Genomic DNA, 24,417 nt, shown 5'->3' with positions numbered 1-24,417 from the left:
GGGCTCAACTCACCAAAATGTTAGAAAATTCTGCACGAGCTATCCGTGGCCTGTCTCATCTACTTCCACGTGCGAAAAGACCTAGCTCATGTGAAATGATGGTCTGGTGTTTTGGAAGACGGGGCTAAAACCACCTTCAACCAATGAAAAAGGCATTTATCCCTTGTGATCCGGCAACAGGAAAAATAAAGTTTGCTGGAGGATCACACTTCCTTTTTTCAAAATAAATGTTGCTTTTCAAAATAAAAGAATGAAAATACATTTATACAAATAAAGCGAAAACAAGAAAAAAATAACAAAGGCAGTTTTCTCTACCGGGTTACACACGCACACACGCATGCACACAAACGCACATTATTAAACAACATTTACGACCACGGGTGAAGCAATATGACAGCACGTTTCATGTCATATTTCTTCCCCATTATGTCATGTGGCTTTTTTTTATTCCGCCAGGAGCTCTGCCGCAAACTCATTAAACGTGCACACAGGCTGTAATTTGGGGCGCGAGCGAAGCCGTGCGCCCCGAGTCCTAAACTTTGAAATGTCCCTTTAAATCTCCTGTGGCAGGCTTGGCAAAGTAAAACTCAAACTCAGAGTGATTTATGGAGGATGGCGTTAGAGGGGACTCCAGCGTGACGTAACCGCCGCACTGCTGCCTCGTCAGACTAAAAGCAACGCTGGAGTTTTACTCTGACTCTTGTGAGCGAGGAAACCCACTCGTAAAAGTCATGCAGTAACTGATGGCTGGTGTAAAAATATTAAAATCTGATCAGGCTGCAGAGGAACAGTTGAGATTAATACATTTCAAACAGTTTTGAAGAGTACCTTCCTTTGAGTGGGTCGTAAAAAAAGAAATATTCTCTCCGCACCGGCAGAAGCTTTTTGACTCTCTGAATGGAGATGATTGGACAATGTGGAATACTTTTCACTTCAGTGGAAATTTGATTAGGAAGGACAGGTTTCTGTGCACGAGTGTGTGTGAGTGTGTTGTGCTTCGAGTGTGAGAGTGTGTCATTAGGCCGATGAGACAGACAGACAGGGTGAGATCAGTCTAGCTGGCAGAGAGGTTAATAGCATGGCCCCGCTCATGCCAACAGCACCACTGGAATCATTACTGCAAGCCGGGGAAACACGCGCACACACACACATGTGCGCACACACACACACACACACACACACACACACACAGTATCTGATTCCGACATACTTAAGTGAATGCACAGTCGTCTGTTCGCAGGGATTTGCTAAAGTAAGAAATACAAACAAACTCTCTCCCTCTGTCTGTCACACACGCCATTAGCTGTGGATCAAAGCCACTCCGACTTAACAGAAGCAACTCTATCCCGCCATCGGTGATGACAGGCCGCCGTAACACTGTGGGTCTCGACTGGAATGCTACTGTTCCGGGATTGGTCAGGATCGGGTCGCCATGGAGATCGAGACCAGACAACCACGGGTGGGTTTCTTTCCTCCTCAGACAAATATGATGACAGGCAGGCCGACGGATACGGGCAGACAGTGACAGATAGACGGAGGAGCAGATAGACGTGGGCAGCGTGACAGACAAATCACAGAAAAACAGGTCCAACAGAGAGAGCGTGTTTCGGTTTGCACCTCCAGAAAAGATCCTCTTAGTGCTACAAATACCCTCCTTACAAAAGGATGGAAAGCTAAGGAGCAGATAATAAACTCCACCAGACTCGGTCTGGTCTTTGAATTTGGATATAAAAATGCAGTTTGGACCCATCAGAGTCACAACTGCTAACTCTCTTTGTTTTCTATTAGAAGGAAGCTGCTGTAAGGGTGTAAATACACCAGCTCTTCAAGTTTTCAAAGTGCAGTAACTTATAGTTTGAGTCCTGTGAGGCTTTACGAGGTGCATTCCTTTTTATCTAAGGCTACCCAGCTGATTACAGCATTAACAGTGGCTGCATATCATGTGGAGGCCTTGTATTGTGCGCACAGAGACCCTTACATGGATCAAAGCCACTGTTAATGTAATTAGTGCTATTACAGCTTCTCCTGCTAGGACTGGTCAAAATGTGTGCTGTGAACAAGCTGATTAAATAACTACACATTTTATTTTTTAAAGCGATGGTTAATTCTTAGTGTGGCTCTTATTGTACTGCTGAGTACTTGGATAGCCCACTGTCCTCCACTGCACTGAACATAAAGTGTGGACATGGATGATGTCATGGAAAAGTGTGGGATCACCTGTGTGGTGCTCTCAGGTAGGAATCAGGTGCATATAAACACAAGAATGCATGAGAATTAATATGAATGTATATTCATTCTTCTCATTTAAATTAAAATGAACGATGTTTAATAATGTGACAGATAGTTATATATGTGTTCAGGTCAGCTGTAGGGTGTCCAGTCCCTGATCAGAACAATCACATCAAACATACATTCATGTGTGAGAAATGATACCAATCGATTCATCGATGAAACACATCGACACAAGTGGCAGATTTTACAGGTTTGAACATTGCTCGAAATATTTGGGATAATGTGACAGTTGAGTCTTTTCGGGATTAATGCCGTCCTCGTAAGCACGTCGCTAACATTAAACAAATGTTTTTCAGATACGTAGCTCATCATTGGCTCACAGAAACACACACTCAGTCCACAGCGAGCCATTTGGACAGTCTGTAGAGGAATTAAGGCAGACTCCACAAGAAGTGCTTCATTCAACATCATCATCATCATCATCGTATCACGAGCATTAGCAAAGTGAGTAGTGGACTTTCATTGACAGGAAGTGTAAGAGGCTTTAAAAGCTGTGAATGGATGACTGTGGCTGAGTTTCTTCATCCTCTTTCATCACCGAATGCAGAATGTGTGCTACTTTCAACAACACCGCTCTCCCAGCTGATCGCCCATTAACCAGCAGCACTGCCGTCTGCACGGGCTGCTCCGACATCAGCCCACTGTTTACACGTACAGCGAAAGAGTTTATAGCGCCATCAACTCAATTCAATTTTATTTATACAGCACCAAGTCACAACAGCAGTCGCGTCAAGGTGCTTTATATTGTAAGGTAGACCCTACGATAAAACATACAGAGAAAAACCCAACAATCATATGACCCCCTATGAGCAAGCACTTTGGCGACAGTGGGAAGGAAAAACTCCCTTTTAACAGGAAGAAACCTCCGGCAGAACCAGGCTCAGGGAGGGGCGGGGCCATCTGCTGCGACCGGTTGGGGTGAGAGAAGGAAAACAGGATAAAGACAAAATAACAAGTATGATTCAGTGCAGAGAGGTCTGTTAACTCATAGTGAGTGAAGAAGAAACACCCAGTGCATCATGGGAATCCCCGGCAGCCTACGTCTATTGCAGCATAACTAAGGGAGGATTCAGGGTCACCTGGTCCAGCCCTAACTATATGCTTTAGCAAAAAGGAAAGTTTTAAGCCTAATCTTGAAAGTAGAGATAGTGTCTGTCTCCTGAATCCAAACTGGAAGCTGGTTCCACAGAAGAGGGGCCTGAAAACTGAAGGCTCTGCCTCCCATTCTACTTTTAAATACTCTAGGAACAACAAGTAGGCCTGCAGTGTGAGAGCGAAGTGCTCTAATAGGGTGATATGGTACTACAAGGTCATTAAGATGAGACGGGGCCGTCAAAGGTGGTTATTCTGAAAAACAGATTTTTTTGTAGTTAAATGAACATTTGAGAAGAGCTGCTGCCAAAAAAGCAAGCAGGTACACAGACAATCGGGGAAAGCAGCAGAAGAGCCAAACAAGAAAGAGGCAGAAATGCCGACAGTCAGTCAAATCAGTACACACAGGCAGCAGGCTGACTGGAGGTCTAACAAGTAGCAACCTGTCACTGTGGCTTTGGGAGGGAAGAGAGAGTCATTCAAATGCAGCTTCTGTTTGATTGCTGGGCTCGACTGTATGAATGTACTGTACCTGCTGAGTACACACCAGCTGTCTGAAACCTGATTCTCTTTGACTGAGAATATGCTCGGTGATAAACAGACTCGCTGTGCTGCCGGTTACAACAATAAAAATAACTGCTGGAAGTAGAAAATAAGACCATTTTCTGCCTTTTCCCTCCACTCAGGTGTGTGGAAGCCGACAAAATAACAGTGTGCTTTATCCAGAGAGTCTTGGCAGGCGCACAGTGTCAAATAAATGTCTGTAATGAAATGACAACAGATGTGAAGTGCTGTAGGGAGAAATGACGCAGAATAGACGTCCTGTGAAGCAAATAATTCACCATAAACTGCAGAAACAGTGTGATGAAAACAAAAGCCTTGGCGGCATATTAAGATACAAAGACACAAACACGAGCGCAAACACTGAGAATAACTCAATCAAAAATCTATCAAAACAAGACTCGTATGAAAAGGCAGACAATATCTTCCTGCTCTGCAAATGGTGGGAATAAATAGCTGCGCTAACCCTCATTGTGTGTGTGTGTGTGTGTACGTGCACGAGCGTGTGTGTGCCTTAAATCAGCCGTTTAAAAACCTTGCACGGAACAAGGCGCTGCTTGTAATTCAATTGGGCCAATGAGCAATAGACAGGAATTTTCATAACACTGTCAAAGTGCCGCTACGGGTGGCTGCTGGCCGGGACCACAGGTTGCCCATTTTTGAGTGACAGATGGACTCAGCCAACCAGAGCGCTAAGCGGTGCCACCACCCCGACCCCTAAACGCACTCGTACGCACGCACTGACAGGCCTGACAGGCCCGCACATCACAGGATCGCCATTAACATTCACGTGCCATTGTGCTCGTCGGCCACCGCGAAGCTGCTGCTTAAAGTGGAAAAGTTAAAAAGTGTAGCAAGAAGCGGGAAGTTCGATGAGCTGACAAAAGACTGAACCAGAGGCTGAAACAGCAAGAAAAAAAAGCAGATACAGAGAAAGTGGCAAAGGAAGATGTTTAGAGAGACAGAGATGGATAGATAGTCAGAGGGGAGATAGAGGACGGGTGTTACACGCTGCCATACTTAAAGCCACAGATAAAGCGATGGTTCACGTGATAAAGACAGAGAGGGAAAGTGATGCAGACGTACAGATATGTGGAGAGAAAAAGTAAAGCACAGGAAGGAAGATGAGCCTGAGAGCAGGGATAGGGATAATGCAAAATAGCAATAAAGATAAAACCGTATGAGAGAGGAAGGGCAGCAAGACGACAGATACAAGAACAGCTCCGGATACGAGGCCTGCGCGCTTTTAAGGATGGACGTGATGCACAGCAGCAAACAGTCAACGGGCTGGACAGGGCGGCAGCTCAACGAGGCGCTGCTATCATCGTAGAGTGACCGATGCCAAACAGCAAACAAAGCATCACCAGTATGCGCACACATTTTTCAGTGTATGATAATACTTTATCACATTAGTTTAACTATAAAAGACTGCTGTGGGCAGTCGGTAAAATATCACAGAAAAAAGCTGTTTTCCAAATATTTAATGTTGTTTTTGTTGCCGTTTCATCATCAGACTCCAATTTTAATTTTTTCATTCTGGAATGAAAAACTCCTTAATTTCCTCTGCATGACGCATCGTGTCCACCAACAAAAAAATCAATTCAGCATAAATATTCTGAAAACTTATTTTAGTCACTTTACAATTTGTTATTTGCAGAATAAAACAGGCTGCTGTCCCTCTGAGGCCTCTGATCTATACATGCATGCATGCATGACATGCATGCATGCATGCATGCATGACATGCATGCATGCATGCATGCCATACATGCACCACAGCAGCAGCCTCACATCATCTGATCAGGACATCATTTATCAATAAAACTGATTTGACCTGATTGATTGACTGATAAACTAAAACTAGGTGTTATAATAATTAAAAAAACCTGCTTGGTTAACTTAAATAAAAGAGAGCAAAAAATCAAAGTTATAAAATGAATGAAAATGAAACTAAAATATGGAGGAAATGTTCCCAGTTTGGTCTGTTTGAGCCAGACAGACGAGGCTTTGAGCAGATGCTTCTTTCACACACTGATAAATGTGATACTGATATATGATATATTACAGTTTAAAAAAAGAAATACAAATAAAAACTAAATAAATAAAATATAAGACTTTAGACACTTTAGGTCGGCACAGTGTTGAAGTGAGCTCTCCCGCGGTCCAGAGACAGGCCTGTTCGTTTAACTGCTGATTCTAAACAGACCACAGGTGTGACCGTGAATGATGGTCTGTGTGTGTGTGTGACTGGGATCTGTCATAGTCGGGGTCGACTCCACACGCCCTGCAACTGTGAGCCGGCTGACCGGCTATGAAAACGCATGAAAACTGCAGTAACTGTGTTTCCAGCGGTGTTCGTTTTTCTTTTTTTAAATGACAAAAGTCTTCTGTAACGACTCCACAGAGCTCCAAATCCATCCTGTAACACGTGTGAGTCCTCACAGTGTATCTGCATGCTTGGGTACGCACCTTCTAACAATCGACGGCCTTTTCACAGCTGAATTATAGTCGCGCTGGTTAATCATAGCATCACTCAAAGACTGAATGTGACTATGCAAAAGCTGGCTGCATTACAATAATGACATTTGTAAACACAGCGCAAAATGAAACAGTGGATATTTTCTTTTCCATATTTACATTCTCCAGCAGGTCGGCAAGTCTTAAAGCGAACTTAATGGCGGATAATCAAAGGAAATTTCAGCGAGGGAGCACAGCGGGGAAAAGGTACGAGAGAAATGGCAGTGCTGACAGATCTGTCAGTCAAAACAATGAAAACGTGCAGCGGTATCACAATAACTCTCAGGACTGCTTTTTCTAACGTGGAAATAAAAACATTTCAACATAACTGAGATGCTCTCACAGAATCACAAAGCCAAATTAGAATTCAGAGGGCATTACGTGTTGTTGAAATCCTCCAGAAAATGCTACATTTTTAGGAAAAATCACCATTTCCTAATTGTTTGACCCCATCTTGTCAGTTTTGGAAACACTCGGCTCATTGCCGCCGTGGCTCGAGCTAAAGATGCTTTTGTTTCATGTTGTGCAGCTGATGCTTTCACCTCAAACTCAGCTCTGATCTTTTGTGGGAATTTGACTTTTTCTCTAATTTTCAAGACACGCCGACGTCTAAAGCGCCGTAACTGTGCACACGTTCTGCTGCAGCACAAGGACGTGACTATCGCCTCTGCCATCTCTGCAATGCAAAAGGCTGACATGTAAAGAACAGCACCGGGCTGAGCCGGTGCAGCCGTCAGGAGGTTATTATTCCACTCCGGACCGAAACAAATCAACCAGTGTCTCCAGCTTTGTGTGGTGATAAGATCAGCCACTCGGAGTCAATACCACATCCAGCGGTGAATTGCAAACGAAGGTGAGTCCCTTAATGAAATGCAAAGTGTCGGAGGCAAGGATCGGCACCAACGGGCTCATGATTAAACATAAGGGAGCAGGAGAGGGGATGCGGCTCTCGTCATCGCTCTCCTATCTCTCTCCCCCCAAGGTGACGCCGCTCTCCGTCTCTCTCTCTCCATACTTCTCTTTGATCTCTCTGTCTTTGGCTCCTCCCCCTCCTCATACACTGGGAGGCCCTTGACACCTAAGCTCACTCCTCGGGTGCTGAGGGAGGAATGGGAGAAAAAACTGAGGGAGAGGAGGGATACGCAGCACTCCCATGCCAGTAAATCTGGAGCCAAATATTAAAGATACAAAAAATAAATTCATTTTAAGAAAGGAACGTGAATTTGCTGGCATTTTTCTGCACAGTGCGCTTCATATACTGCAAGATTTTTCTCTTCCCAAATGAAAACATAAGCCCGTCTTTTGAAGGAGTGTGACTTCTTGACCCGCTGATAGCATCAAATCGCTCTGACGGCGAGAGAACGCGAGCAGATAGTGTAGCCATCAACCGATAGACGCACAAGCTTTTTTATATTTCCATCTTGGATCCTTTTCTGAAGGCTGCCAAAGGCTGCTCTCTGCCCCCCGTCTGCCTCTCTTTATTTTTCCCTCTCTCTAATTCTCAGTTTCTGCTCGCATCAATTGATGGAAAAAAAGAAGCATGCACAAAGGGAGCGCTCGTCGCTGGCATTTTATTGCTGGCTGACTAGCAGTGGCTCTGTTGTTCTAGGCAGAGTCGTAATGGAGGCATTTGGAGAGGCAGAGCAGGCCAGGTTAATGCTCTCCGTAATGTGTGTGTGAACAGCCGTTTATTTATTTATTTATTTATTTTTTGCGAGAGGCTCTGGGCCCCGCGCCACCGGCTCCAAATGTTTTTCACCTACTAAACTCCTGACCCCAATCTGACGCCAAGACAGACAGAAACGCGAGGGGAAATTGAGAAAGAGGCAGTGAGAAAAAAGCAAATGTGATTCAGCGAGGGTCAAACATGGAGCTAAATAAGCGAGGGAGGAGGAGGAGGAGGAGGGCGAAGAGCGGGTGAAGTGAAAAGGATTCAAGTGCTGATAATGAGGGAGGTACAGCCAGTTATCCCAAAATAAAAAACAGATCAGTGCGATGTCTTGACACAGAATTTCTCAATGATTATACTGGAAATTCAGAAGGAACGCCAAATAACACCAGCTCAGACTCAAACTCGACTCAGTCCTGACAGACAGAAAATCATCATCATTAAATTACCAAGAAAAGAAGGCTCACGACACATGTAAACATCACAACTGAGCGCAAAATAGCCCCGAAACGTCTTTCAGATCAATCATTTCGACACACGCCGGCTCGGCTCGTTTTTCACCGCTTGCTGTGATGACAGGCTTGAACTTGTGTAGGAGTCATGTCAATTACATCTGAACGGGGAGAAGGTGGAGGGGAAGGGGAGGGGTTGCTTTGAGTTGGGGAAAAAAAACCGCTTTTTCGCCATTAGCGGTCACCGTGAGCTCAGGAGATTATACTCGTATTTTACATCCCCTGCTGCGACGCTGTCTTTCTGGGACGCTGACACGACGAGGCGCCGCCTTGTTAAATGACAGCGACACAATGGATGGCTGAGCCGCTTCTGTGCGCCGCAGATCAATCAGGCGCTGGCGGCGTGATGATGACGGGGTTAAAGGGTTAAGGGCAGGCAGGCATTTTTGGAAGGATCGGCTCTTCAGACAACGAGCACGCAGCGCCTTTAATAACTTCGCTGAAGTCGATCCACGCTAACGCGCTCGTAGGCACGCCGCCGTCTCCCTGCTGCCATAGTTCAAGTTACGTGATTTGTTCTTGGGGTGGAATAAAAGCCTTTAAAATATGTAAAGACTACAAATACAGGACACCTGCTCAGCTCTTCTTGGACTCTGTGGGCTGATTGGCTGCTGCTTTCATAGTTGTGGGCCTACGACTACCATATTAGGGATATCCCCTCTCTATGACATCATAGAGATCCAAGAGCAGAAAAAATGTTCAGAGACCAAACGTTTCGAGCAGCCTCATCCAGGGATCAAGTGAAAGGCTGGCCATGTTAAATATGAGTTAAGTCAGCGGTTCCCAACCTTTTTTGCGGCGGTTTATGTCCGACAATATTTTCACGGACCGGCCTTTAAGGTGTCGCAGATAAATACAACACAATAAAACCAGTACTGGTACAAACCGAGTTAATGATAAAACCAATTAAAAAAATAAAGACTGATAAAAACCCTGAAAACCATCAATTTCACACCCGAGCCTCAACTCTCGCGGCCCGGTACCAAACGACTCACGGACCGGTACATGGCCCGGGGGCTGGGGACTGCTGAGTTTCCATGAGTCTGACCTCTTTTGATGGTGTGTGTGTGTGTGTGTGTTGGTAGGGTGGTGGTGGCTGAGCTGAGCTGTAATTTTAGTTTGGGCGATGTAGATAGAAAATTGTTCCTACATCACAGTTTTGTAGCTCTTCCCTTTTTGGGGCTAACCAGGTTATGATTCCTGGAAAGCAGCGCTGCTGCTCATTTGTGCCCTCTGGTTACATCCTATTTAAGTGACGACAGACATTTCTGCAACAGTGAAAGAATGGAGACGGATAAACAGGCCCGAGAGTTTGATTTTGTTTGGGGGTAAACTGACCGTTTAAATAAGTAAATATATTTTTAGCAGTAAGTAATACACTTTTAAAAGCTGCTCTCTTTAAAACAATTAGATGGATGTTTATTCGCTGATTTAACACCCAGGCTATACAAACAGGCCCCATCTTCGTCTGCTCCTTTTACAAAGCAGCAGCTGAATCTAGGTAACAGCGTTATTATGCCAAGCTGTGCCGTCTCAGATGTTGACGCCGTGTCACATCTCAGCACTTCCGCACTCCGCAGTACAAATGAAGCCCAGAAAGTGAGATGCCAGACTTGACCTGCGTAACAATCTATCTAATCTGGATGAAAACTGAGATGAATTCTCCGTGAGCCAATTAGAGCAGCCACTAATCCCTCTGTAACTCGGAAAGACGTAAAGCATCCCTTTCTTTTCCCTCTCTTTCGCGCTCCCTCCGTTTCGCTCGCTTTCATCTCCCGGCTCTTTTATCTTATCAGCAGGCACGTATAGAGCGCCGCAGACACAGAGCGCCGAGCCCAGATCTTTCAAAGACACACCGTTTGTGACGTTTTACACCCGCTCGCTGCGTTCAGCACGAAATGATATCAAATCCCAACATTACTTCACCTCTCTGAGCAAGAGCGATGGAGGACTAATGCAACAGCGAGAAATAACTGACAGCTGCGTTTGTGAAAAAGTATAATCCACAGAGTCAAATATAAATACACTAATAAATGTGTAGAAAACAGGTTATTATGTGTTTGAGCGCAGACAGAAGTCCATCTTTCTTGTGCAGCAGAGCATATAGAAGCTTTACAGTGACATAACTGATAACATCACTTAAACCACTCTGGATGGGGAGGGGTTTTCCCCCACCCCCCTTCCAGTTAATGGCCATGTAGCATGGGCTCCACGCGGCATTTGATTGGCTGAGAGCCACTCCACAGCAGCGGGGTAATAAAAGTTACAAATGAGAGCAGGCTATTAGAGCCATTGACGTGCGTAGGCTAGCTTGCTAATTAATTGATCCCGAAACTTCATCTATTCTGTAGCCAGAGAGGAACCCTTAATTAATCAGCCTTTCCATATCGTTGTCTTCCTGTTCTTTCAATCCGGCTCGCTCTGTTCTTTATACCCCCCTTCCTTCTCGCTCCCTCTCTCCTAATGCCTGTTTTAATTGTGAGGTGAGAATGCTCGGGGTCCCGTGGGTTGGTGTGGAGAGCTGGTCTGAAGGTGGAGGAGCTCGAACAAAGAAAGTGCGCGTCATGTGCACCGGTGTGGATGACATTAGCGGGGAGCCTGCGACGTTTCAAGAGCTTTTCAAAAAGGGAGGGCTGTGATGAAGCTGGAGTGGTCCCCTTTGCACCCCACCCCTCCTCTCGCTCCATCTTTCCTGGCAGAGGGGCTGATTTAGTGGGGCTTCCCAGCCATCCGTCAGAGCCGGCAGCACAGGCTGCATTAACCCCAGAGACACCCGGGGCCCCTGAGTGCTAACGAGTGGCCCCCTCTCTCGACATCGGTGAGGCCACGGACAGGTGACTTCTCCACATCAGGACGTGAACGGTTAATAAAAACACGGATGGTATCATCAGCTTTTATTAAAGAAAGTGTGTCTGTTTGGAACGACAACATGGGGAGGGAAAAGCAAAAGACATGGGTAACCGACGAACTCGCTCCTTCCCCCTCGGTCTGCATCTCTACATGGAGACAGAAGCAGGAAGCAGTGACTGAATGGAGTCCAAACAACGATAGTTCTGCCTTCAGTTCACACTGGCTAACTCTCGGTCACTCTGATGTGACACCTGTGGAGTATTTGGCTCACAGTTACTGCCTGTGCCGTCCACGTGCACTTCACTTTAACTGACTGACCTCCGAGCACGTCCGCCCTTAATAAATTGCTAGTTGAGAGTCCCGTCACGATGTGAGAACTTGCAGTTCTTCAGCTCTTTCATCAGTTTGAGATGTTTTCAGTCAAAAATACTAAAACAGCGGGGGGTGTAAGTATGAATGTATTAGCTGAAAAATCATTTTTCACCCCGGCACTAATGGATCGCTTAAAGTATTATCTGTGTTAGGTCGTTTTCATAGCAGACATTCTGACTTGTCATACGAGGACAGGCGTTATTAATGACAATCCTGGATTTTCCTCCCGTTTTCCAGCAGTGGGAAAGCGAGCACAAAGCCCCCCTGAAACAGAAGCTGCCGACGTTTCTGTGATTAATTACACACAGGTGAGTTTGATACGTGATGTGAAGAATGTCAATAAACTCACAGTAAAGAAATAAAATAAGCTGTGGAAACTTCAACTGATTTCACTTTAAATGAACAGTTCAGGAAATTCCAAAAATATTTAGTATGTTTCTGCTAATGTTTCATCTCCCAGCATGTCCAAGCTCTTTAATCAAAATGATATTTTAAATGTTAAAACATAATTATTGTTGTTATCTGTGAATTATGACAATAGAGTTTTACAAAAAAGCACAAATAAACAGTAAAACACTTTATTATTTTTTGATTAAGGTACCAAATTACAGTTATTTGCTTCCTGAACAGAAAAAATAAAGTTTCGTTGTTGAAATGAACGTCTCAGACGAGTCCAGCATCTCGCCTCAAATTAAGCAGGAAACATGAATTAAGCTCAGTAAATTTAGTAGTTTTGACCAAAAAACATGAAAACAAGCGATAAATAATCGAATCTGAGGCCTTGAAATAAAATCAGAGTCGGCCCTCAAAATGACACTTTTTCCTGTTTGCGTTGAATTAAAGTCTTCTCGGGCTTATTCTTCCAAACTCAGACGACTTCATCCCTGTTTACATGTTTCAGCATCATCTGTGCGTGTCACAAAACATACGAATCATTTAAAGCCATAAAACCTCCAAATCTGCAGCTCACAGATTATTATTTTGTTTTCATCACTGTTGAGTGATGGAGGATGCTACCTGGCTAGCTACTTGACTAGCTGCCATTACCCAGCATGCCGTTCAGCGGTGTAATTCTGTAAACTGTTGGTTTCACTTTTTACAGAGGATTACAGTGTTTGCTCTTCTGTGCATTATTAATCGCTGTGTTACATTAATGTATATAGAAGACAAATGATCATAAGCTTGAGTGAGCGTTGGAAACAAAAAATAGAAAATTAATATTTACTCATTAATTATAATGGATGCATCCACCCATGTTCTTGTGCTTATCCACCTCAGGCCGAAGGGGGCTGGAGCCCATCCAGGTCTGAGGTGGGGGGCACAGAGAGTTCACTCTCGACAAGCGCGTCCTCGGACTGTGGGAGTAAGCTGCAGTACCGCAGCTAAAGGCCCCACGCAGGATTCAAACCCATGCACTGTCACATAATTAGGATACCACCTACAGCACCGCCCACCGATCCAACCCCCCGTCCTAACGAGGACTCAAACACCATGATCGATCCGGTCCAAGTATGAACACAAAGCTTTGTCTTAGCATGCTGTGTGTGCAGATGCTTGCAAAGACCTGATGCGTTAGCAGCAGTGGATAATCGCCGCTGGCCTGTGCTCAGTTGGCACTTTGCTGCCTCGCTCTTATCCTTTTAAGCAGTAAAATTAAAAACAGCCTTCACATCCTCTGCAAACTGTTCACCCATTTTCCTCCTCCGTGCACGCCGACTGAACTCAGGCCTGCAGCGCGAGTGTGCAGGCACCTTTGTAAAGAGCTGCATCCAGCACTTGTTGGGGGATGTTGTCATTATTATAACACATTGCATCATATTAACTCGATGTGTGTTTGTTCTGTTAAACTCATCAGGCTGTATTTCATTTGTATGTGAAATGAGATTTGACGACTGTCATCGTCGCACGTACAGGAGTGCACAGAGAGCCATGTGAACTCTTATAAAAGTAATGCTGTCAGAGTGTGAGGAGTTCTTATTTTTTAATTTAAAAAGACTAATAAATGCTGCCTTTATTTAACATAAAACAGTGTGCTTTTTAATTATTTCTCATTTACATTAACTTAATCTAATGGAGGATGCAAATGAAGAAATATGTCGTATTAAATGAAAATATCTGAGTTGACTTTATACTGCAGGAAGGTTTTTTTTATTTTATGGGTTTACAGTGCAGCAATTTAATTCCAATAAATGCTTAAATGTCTACAACTATTTATAAAATGAAATTAAATGCAGTTGCTTCACATTAGCTTTGTGGTTTCAGCTGTTTTTAGAAGCACCGAAGGACACACTATTGTATAAACGTGACAAATGAAGCGAACTAAAGCGGAGACGCGCCGTCTCTGGATGTTGCTTAATATTTAGGAATGTGCACAGCTGTTGCCCAGATGAAAGAAATGCAGCCAAGCTTTTTAAAGAACACTGATGCATTATTGTTCTCCTTCTTCCCTCTGATGATTACTGTGTAAAGACGAGGCCCAAAAAATAATCTCTGCAAAGTGAGCGTGGTGATAAAAGCTATAAAAAGCCCTGAAAGACAGACTGTTTGTGAGGAGCTGTTGTGGTGTGTGTGTGTGTGTGTGTGTGTGTGTGTGTGTGTGTGTGTGTGTGTGTGCTGAACAGGTGGCGGGTCAGCCACATTTCCACTTGACTTTAAATGCTTGGCTTCTATTAAGTTGGCCCAGTGTGTAAGGAACAAACAGCCAACACTGGTAATGGTTTCTGCCTGACCCGCTGACACTTTCACCCCCCGCACGCGCTCCTTCCTTCTTCTCTTTCACTCTCTCTCTCTTTCATTTCCCAGGATATTTTTTTCTCCTGCTCGTTCTCCCACCACATCACCCCTCCCCTCTTTTCACATCAAACACTAATGTTTCCTTCAAATTCCTTTTCCTCTCCATCTGCCAACTTTGACATCACAGGAAATTACGCTTAGAATTGGCGGCACAGTTTCTTTTTTCGTTTCTTTCCTCGTTTCAACTTCATTCCACTTCCACCAAACGGACGTATTTTTTTCCCTGTCATCCCCAAGACACCCGCCCCCTTCTTCTACTTCCTCCTTCCTCCCCTCCTTCTTCTGCTGATATATTTGTCCTGGCTCCCATCACTCCACGCACACTCTCCTTCACTGCTTTACATGCACGCTCCGTCTCTCAGCCTCTCTAACACACTCAAACTGTCTCTCACACGCATGCAGACACAGCATGACACTAACTACACCTAATGCAAGTTCTAGGCTTATTTGCTGGAGGCTCGTCGGGGTGGAGAGGATGTTTTTTCCTTCTCTCTGAGACATCAACATCGAGACTGGCGTCTGTGCGTGCCTCCTGTGGCTGGATTAAGGAAAGGAAGCCACGAGAGGAGAATTTAATTGGTGAAATGCATTGTTAACAACGTGCTGGTGTGTGTACGTGCACGCACAATTGCATCGGCATGCCTGCACATATCCGAGCGGGCCTGTGTGAGACGGAGGTAACTCCTGACATCAGGCTTCGGGGCCTGAACAGGTAATCGAGGTCACACTGAAACACTGACTCATCTCCAAACTCACCGAGTGGGTTTACACTAATAACCTTCCATCGGTGAAAAAGCAGATTAAAGATGATAGTGCAGTCGAGATGTTTACACGAATTTTCAGAGAAGGGTTTGTATATGCTTTTAGCTTCTCACCTCTGTCTCCACATAAGCTTTTAATATGTGTGTGTGTGTGTGTGTGTGTGCAGCGTGTAGGTGTAAGTGTGTTTAAATGTCGCTGAGCAGATATGACACCTTTTTAATTGCATCTGTATAGAAAATGCAAACACACACAAACATATAGTTACATATGCATCAAAAATACTACCACTAACAGAAATAACAGAAATAATAACACCAACTTATTAATCAGCTTTAATTTAATTTTAACAGCAAACTTTTCATTTTTGTCATAATTTCGGCTTCTAAATTATTTTATATTTAGATTTATTTGTTAGATCATCGCAGACTAAAGTTGATTCAGTAGTTAAAAAATAAATTCTAAAGTTTGTTTGCAAACACATCAAATCCAAAATGTCGACTCCTCTCTTCCCAACACGCGTCTTTATGAGAAACAGGAAGCGTACCGTTTCCTGGGGAACATCAAATGTTCTCATCAACCTTCCTACAGCAGGAGCTTACTTCTGATTGGATCACTTCCAAATTCATCCCGCCCTCTGCACAACTTCATTAGATGTGATTGGAGCTCGTCTCTCTAAAACGTTTTCATCTCGTTTTGATTCAGTGGCTAAAGTGTCAATAAATTTCATCACAGTTTTTGTCCTCGCGCGTTAGTTTTTCTTCAAGCATTGATTGTTTTTGTCGAAAAAGAAAACTATGGCGAAACAAAATGATCACTGTAATTACTGGAAATGTGACCGTGCACAGTTCATGTTAAGAGGAGCCCCATTCTGTGTGATCAGTCATATTCAAGGAGACTGTTTTCACTCACTGACATGTGAATTAATGAATTTGGGGGAAGATGGGGGGATTTGAACTGTCCAGCGACCTGTGCTTTCACGCTGCGAGTACCAGAGATTAGATTCCAGTAACATCACCAGTAATCAAACCATTATGTGTCAAATTATGACAAAATGGTTAATTATGTGAGCCTTACGCAAAGGATAGAGGTGAGCCCTTACACATATCCAATAACTGCAGAGGATGAAATATACATATTACCGTGGAGTTCATATTTAAGACGAATGAGGCTTAATTTTTTTGCAGAGTTTAATCATAATAATGAAAGAAAGTCAAAAAAGACCTTTTAGTCTGCTGTTAAAACCCCAGATACACACACACACACACACACACACGCACAGACACACACACGCGCGCACACAGTCCCAGGGAAATCACAGAGATAGACCAACGCAGATCTTTGTTGACGTCACGTTGCCTGGCAACAACCCAGCATGCTTGGCTGTGACAAGCTGAGGTCTCAGCCCCGAAGTGCGATGCATCATGGGGGATTGTGTGTGCTACGTCTTACATCACCCACAATCCCCCTCGCTGACGCAGCTGTAGTCAGGACTGCTGTTTGCAGCTGATCCCGAGGTTAAGAAAGAGGGCTTTCTGAGAGATGCAATCACGTCCATCATCAATGCAATTCACGCATCTTTTGATTTTTAATTACCTCTCACTTTAGGAACAGATTCACTGTATATTTTCCAGTAGACGTTTTTTTTACCCCTCCCTGCTCCTCCCTGATCAAACCCCTGACCGCCTTTCTGTAGGTGAGGCTCATTACGCTCATCTGAGAGTGTGGAATTAAACCTCCTCCTCCAAACTCATTACTGTGAGCTAGATTTCACCAGCAGCAGATAGGCAATGCAGCGGTGCTGCTTTTAAAGCCAGAGCCAGATAATTAGAAACTTTAGAAGCACAGTTCCCATGGCTATAGCCAGAGCGAACAACTAATTCTATTTGAACTAATTACATTCCATAATGCTAGGCAGTGATTGCTACCCCAACCACAGCCTCCCATATGTAATCCAGCAGAGGATTTCATCACAAACACAACCGGGGACGTATTTTTCTGTGTGTCATTGGCTGTATGTTATTACGCATTGGCATTACTCTCTATGCACAGCGTGGCTTCACATACACACACCCCCGCTCCCTCATAGCTGTTTGCATTTCATGCTACAAAACTCCTCCTGGGCCTCGATGCGACCAAGTCTCCCAGTGCTGACGCTAACCTCCCAGGACAGCACTGCCTCAGTGCAACAGCTCCCAAAACACAATAAAAAAAGATATAAATCGTTGCCTCGATGTATCGTTGTATCAAAATTTGTTACGCCTGACCACCTTTCTCTGGATTTAGACAAATGAGAGCAGCTCCCACAACCTGAGTGGATCAACAGTAAACGGCCATTTTTAATGTTTTCACAATGTTTTCAAATGACACATTTTCATTGCATAATAGGAAAGACAGGTCGGAGAATGTGTGTGAATGTGTGTGTGTGTGCAGGACCATCTTCTCTGCTGCTGCCTGTACGCACATTGCACAATATTTTTAGACAATACAGGAAGTCTGCCTGTTAGTCAATATGTGTTTCTCCTCTTCTCTCTCTCTTTCTCTCTTTTTATACTCTCTTGCTATGTGTGGAAGCTCGCTCGCCCCAGTGAGAGGTGTTCAAGTCCAGACCAACAGACCAGGCAGACTAAATATAGCCGGCAGTGACAGCAGGGAACACTGTGCTCCCCCCTCTCTCGCTGTGGTGCTCGGCACTGCTGCTTCACTACAAACTACACTGATGAATTTAAATTGCTATCTGCACGCACACACACGCACACGCACACACACACACACGCACGCACACACACACACCGAAGAAGTTCACTTTCTGCCAAAACTGTGGCACACACGTATCATTCACACAAACGCAAAGATAAAAGGGACGCAGATTAATACACACACACACACACACACACACACACACACACCATACCAGTCCAAATGGGATTTACTTAAGACTCAATAAAGCAGACAGAAGCACTATTGTCTCCAACACAGACCTATTGTGCTGCACGGAGACTGTGACGTGGGCCGACTGCGCTGCGTCTGTTTACTACACAGACAGCATTCCACACACACACACACACACACACACACACACACACACACGCCTACAAAAGTAAATAGAGATGCACAACAAAGTGCACAAATGCACCATCAAACAAGCATTAAGAAAGAACTGGCTTGCACACACACACTCACACACACAGCATCAAACCCATCTCGCTCCAGTGGGAGTCTAACGGGAACTGAGTGATGAACAGGAGTGACACCACCACATGCCAGGGTGTGAGATGCGCTGCCTGGTATTTTAGGCTGCGTCTCAAATTGAACATGCCAAGCCTTCAGGGGGAAATCGTTGGATAATGTTCGTGCGAGAAGCAAATGTCCCATTGCAATATCGCTTATAAAGGCAGCTGCGATATCTGGAATGGCACTGCAGAGAGGGCCGACCTATTCGCGATGCACGCTGGAGGACAAACGCGGGTGCAAAGATGCAGTGCTCCGGTTTGTTTGCTTACCTGCTGCTGAGGATACTGCATCCCACCCATGCCCATTTGACCCCTCCCCTGTAGGCTCATCGGGTATCGATGCGGGGGAGGCGATGCGTAGGGCTGGCTGGGGGGATAGGGTCCGGCCCCCGGCTGCTGCGGGGCGGAGTAGGGATTGTTGGACATGCCGTACAGCTGCGAGCGCTTCATAGCCATGAAGTCCATGGAGGAAACCTGCAGGGGAGAAGAAGAGGGGTTATTAATGCGTAATCAGCATTTGGTTTTTGGCTAATACTTCATTCATGACAGTGCATTGTAATTGCCCGAGAGGCGTTCAAATTAATTCATCCGCTATCTGCCAAGTTGGAACCCCTAACTGAAGTCCACTTAGTGCACCACTCCAAACCACAGCCATCGCTGATTTATTTCATAATTGCACAACAAGTGAAAGCTTTAAATTAATGTCAACAGATCATAAATGAACAACAAATGGAATTAAATAAACAAAGATGTGTATTGAATAGCTATTGGGAGCAAAAGTCTGCTGGAAAAGAGCCAAAATAAAATGATTTAATTAAAACCTAAAGCTCGTATCTTTGTTTTAATGTCTCTGAGGCTTTTACAAGTGTTGTAAATGTTGTTTAAAGCAACAGGAGGCAACGGCAATAAAAAACCTATGGCCGCATTCCTGCAACCAGAGCCCCGCGGTGCCAATAACCACCGTACGACTCGTGCTATACGGCTGCTTACAGCAAACTGGCAGATAAAGCGATAGTTATTCTATTACTGCAGTCGAGTTTATGTACTTCTGAGTTTAAGTAAAGGTTGTGGGTGCAGGGGCGTGGATCCAAGCTTTTTTCTTTAATACATTTGTGACGGGTCATTTCAAACTCGCAAGCTCGAATCCCAGGAGGGAATTCAGAGCAGCAAAGCAGTCGGGACCTGCTCTCCAAAGCCACACCTGGAGAGCTCGAAAACCAAAGGCAGGACAGAGAATGTGTCAAGGGTAATTTATTCCATTATAAGTACTTCAGAGCCCTTTTACGGGTTGTTTGGGGTCCCAGTGAGCCATTGGAAAATTCCGGTACAGTGCATCAGGCTAATGCTAATCCGTCACCCGCAGCGGCGTGTTTGTCTGTCTGCTGGGCAGATAATGCAGACTTCTTCTATCTTCCCTCTTCTTCTCTTTTGTCTGCGCCGCGTAGAATCATGAGTGATTTATGACACTTTGTTCCTACTGTGTCTCTCTCTCTCACACACACACACACACACACACACACACACACACACACACACTTTCACTTCTCCTCTCTCATTTCCAACTAACCGCCACCGACCCCCCCGCACCGCCTCTCCTTTCTCTTCCACCACCAGCTCCAGCTCCCTCCTCAGTTCCCTCCCTTCTCCCCAACTCAATATCACCTCGTCTAGAGTGGAGGAGAAATTGCCGCTGCCTCATATTGCCAGGCTAATATCAAGAAGACATGTCAGGGGATGGGAGCACTTTATTCAGCAGGTTACGTGGACAGTTACGGCGCTCCAGCGTTAAAGCGGTCGTGTCTACTGAGGCATGCACGTGGAGTAGTTTGGAGGGGAGAGAGAGAGGGTGATAAAACTGTGTGTTTGGGCGGGGAAAGAGGGAGCGAGAAAATTAGCGCTCTTAAAGTTATTTCACAGCAGGTGTGTGAGCATGTGTGAGGAAAGGGGGCTTTCCTGCAAAGGTCTGCATCGCTGGATTTGTAATAGTATAATAATGAACTGCAGACACTCGCTGCCCTTTGCTTTTTCTTCCTCCGTGCATGAAAAAACAAAGTGAATCATCCCCCGTGTGAGGGAGGAGGAAGTCACCGAGTGCACCAGCAGAAAGGATCGACAATGAAACATTTAAGCAGAAGAGGAAACGCGACATCTACTCTGACAAAATGATTGCCAGCATTAGACTGAAGAACATTAGGGAAGAATTAAAGTTATGAACCATTGTGAGGAGAACAAGTTTTAAGATGTTTCTGATAGAAAAATCTTTTTTTTTACTGACAGACGGAGCGTTTTCAGAGAAAAGTTTGACTCATCGTATTGTATGCTTTTTCTTCTTATTGCTCAAAGAGACAATAAAGAGCATGACTGAGTGAGCTGCTCAGAATACTAAAATACAGCTAAAGCAGAGTTAGCTCTAAGTGCATCAGCGCAGTGTAATATACAGAGTTAAACCAATTGAACATCAAAGGGGAGATTTGTTGCGAGTATTTTGTTGATATGCTCAAACTGATGCCGGTCATATGTTTCAAATAATGGAGCGGAGGGCAGCGCATGACCCGCTCGAATGTTTGCACACCCACAGCACACAGACAGCACTAAGCGATGAAACGTCCTCGAGTTTCTGAAAAATCCAGGGCACTGTGCCACCCGTGATATGGGACGGACACACACACACACACACACACACACACACACACACACACACACACACACCCTCCCCAACTTCATCCAGTTCACCAATCCAGCTCAAGAGGTCCTCGGTTTGCCAAAAACGCTGAGCGCAACACAAATAAATCCCCCACACGCCGCTGCCAAGTGTGCACGCATACAAAAAACATTAAACGCTGCACTTACAAAGGTACTGAGGACGGAAAATAACCTCAGAGGTTTTGGAAGCGGAGAAGTGGACACTCGATTATACACATGCACGCACATAATCGACGGCTTCAGAGGACACTGCACTGGTTTGCACGTTCATATCTGCTCATAACTGTTAACATAAACACTGTGCAGCTCTGCACCACCAAAATGCATCTTTTTACAATTATTTGTATTTTTTAAATAGTAAAAGAGGTGATGATGACGAGTGCAGACGTTTGTCCTGATTAGGGTCTAAATCCTCCTCACAAGCCCACCGCAGGTCCTTGAAGAGAGGCCAGGGCGACAGTGGATCAGGAGACCCGCTTCCACTCGCTGGATCTTGCAAACGGAAGGCCCTGTTTCACAGTTGTGAACCAAAACGTGAGTGAGTCTGCATTTTATAGCCAAAATGAAGTTAAAAATTCCCAGTTTACCTGATTCTTGTTTTCCATGACGCCAAAAATCAGACTTGAAATTCAAATCTGATTATTGGCCGAGCCCTCCTCACCTCGTTATAAGGACGACACATAAGAGAGTTAGGCCTCCCTGTGAGCAGGGCTGGGAGACACACACAGACTCACACAGAGACACACACACACACACACACACAGACACACAAACTCACACAGAGACACACAAACACACACAGACTCACACAAACACACACAGACACACACAAACACACACACACAAACACACACAGACTCACACACAGACTCACACAGACTCAGATGCACACAGACACACACAGACACACAAACTCACACAGAGACACACACAGACGCACACAAACACACACAGACTCACACAGACACACACAGACTCACACAAACACACACACAGACACACACACACAGACACACACAGACACACACAGACTCACACAAACACACACAGACTCACACAAACACACACAGACACACACAGACTCACACAAACACACACAGACACACACACACACACACACACACACAGACACACACAGACACACACACAGACACACACAGACACACACAGACTCACACAGACACACACAGACTCACACAAACACACACAGACACACACACACACACACACACAGACACACACAAACACACACAGACACACACAGACTCACACAAACACACACAGACTCACACAAACACACACAGACACACACACACACACACACAGACACACAGACTCACACAGACACACACAGACTCACACAAACACACACACAGACACACACACACAGACACACACAGACTCACACAAAAACACACACAGACACACACACAAACACACACAGACACACACAGACACACACACAGACACACACAGACTCACACAAACACACACACAGACACACACAGACACACAGACTCACACAGACACACAGACTCACACAGACTCACACACACAGACTCACACAGACACACACAGACACACACAGACACACACACAGACACACAGACTCACACAGACACACACAGACTCACACAAACACACACACAGACACACACACACAGACACACACAGACTCACACAAAAACACACACAGACACACACAGACACACAGACTCACACAGACACACACAAACACACACAGACACACACACACACACACACAGACACACACAAACACACACAGACACACACAGACTCACACAAACACACACAGACACACACACACACACACACAGACACACACAAACACACACAGACACACACAGACTCACACAAACACACACAGACACACACAGACTCACACAAACACACACAGACACACACACACACACACACACAGACACACAGACTCACACAGACACACACAGACTCACACAAACACACACACAGACACACACACACAGACACACACAGACTCACACAAAAACACACACAGACACACACACAAACACACACAGACACACACAGACACACACACAGACACACACAGACTCACACAAACACACACACAGACACACACAGACACACAGACTCACACACACAGACTCACACAGACACACACAGACACACACAGACTCACACAAACACACACACAGACACACAGACTTGTAGTGGCAGATTCTGCTGATGGCTCTTTGTGTTCTCACTGCATCGCTCTCATCTCTCTCCAACTTTCTCACACACTTTGGGGGAGATCTTAAATAAAACAGCCACAATCAAATTATATCTGGTACCTCGGTCCACCTTCGACGCGCGGCGTTACCGCAGGCAAAGAAAAAAAGAAAGAGTATTTTCCGCCTCCCCAAACGGAGCCTCAAATCTGCTCTCATGACAGGTTCCGCTAAATGAGATTTCAGCCCACTGCAGCCTTTTCCTAGAGATATGCCCACGATTTCCCTCACACCACCAGGCACAAAAAACGACAACCATTCCTGACAAATTGAAACGTTATTTTTTTCCCTTCCCGGAGAGAAATGACTGTACTTAGGAAAAAAATTATGAAAATGACACGAAGTGAATCTTGTTTGTGCCAGGAGGGACAGCAGATAAAAAACTAGAGGGAATACACAGAAATTGTTTTTTATTTTCTTCAAATGTGTTTTTCACTTTTGTTCATCTGGGCATGCCATTCAACGGAGGAGGGGGAGGAGGCACGGGAGACAATAGTAATTCAACTGCTAAATTTAAAATTCAATTTATGAACTCCTCTCCAGCGCTGCGACTCTCGTGAGCTTTTTAGTTTTTTTTATTTATTTTTTTTTATTTTGCAAAACAAAGCCATTAAAACAGAACATGGGTGAAATTACTGTGGGGTGAAACCTGCTAAATTGCTTTTCTGAGCTCAATCGACAACATTTTTATGTTGCGAAAATGATTTTACTCCTTCTTGCTTTAATGTGCTAAGTTGTTAATCAGAAAGAGACAAAACGCTCGACACAAAAGCCTCGGATATGTGGATTATGA

General features: G+C 44.9%; 1 protein-coding gene across 1 annotated transcript in view; it reads right to left on the bottom strand.

Annotated features, from left to right (window-relative positions):
• The window catches only part of LOC102077873 (AT-rich interactive domain-containing protein 1B), a 167,209-nt gene that overhangs the window by 124,767 nt on the left and 18,025 nt on the right, over positions 1 to 24,417 (bottom strand). Inside the window, 1 exon segment of the mRNA XM_005477682.4 lies at positions 18,919 to 19,122. Within this exon segment, the coding sequence (XP_005477739.2) occupies positions 18,919 to 19,122 (204 nt within the window).

The sequence above is a fragment of the Oreochromis niloticus genome, linkage group LG19 (genome assembly GCF_001858045.2).
Source record: "Oreochromis niloticus isolate F11D_XX linkage group LG19, O_niloticus_UMD_NMBU, whole genome shotgun sequence".
NCBI classification, from domain to species: Eukaryota; Metazoa; Chordata; class Actinopteri; order Cichliformes; family Cichlidae; genus Oreochromis; species Oreochromis niloticus.
Note: the sequence above shows the minus strand (reverse complement) of the source record. Positions and strands in the feature narration are given on the sequence as shown.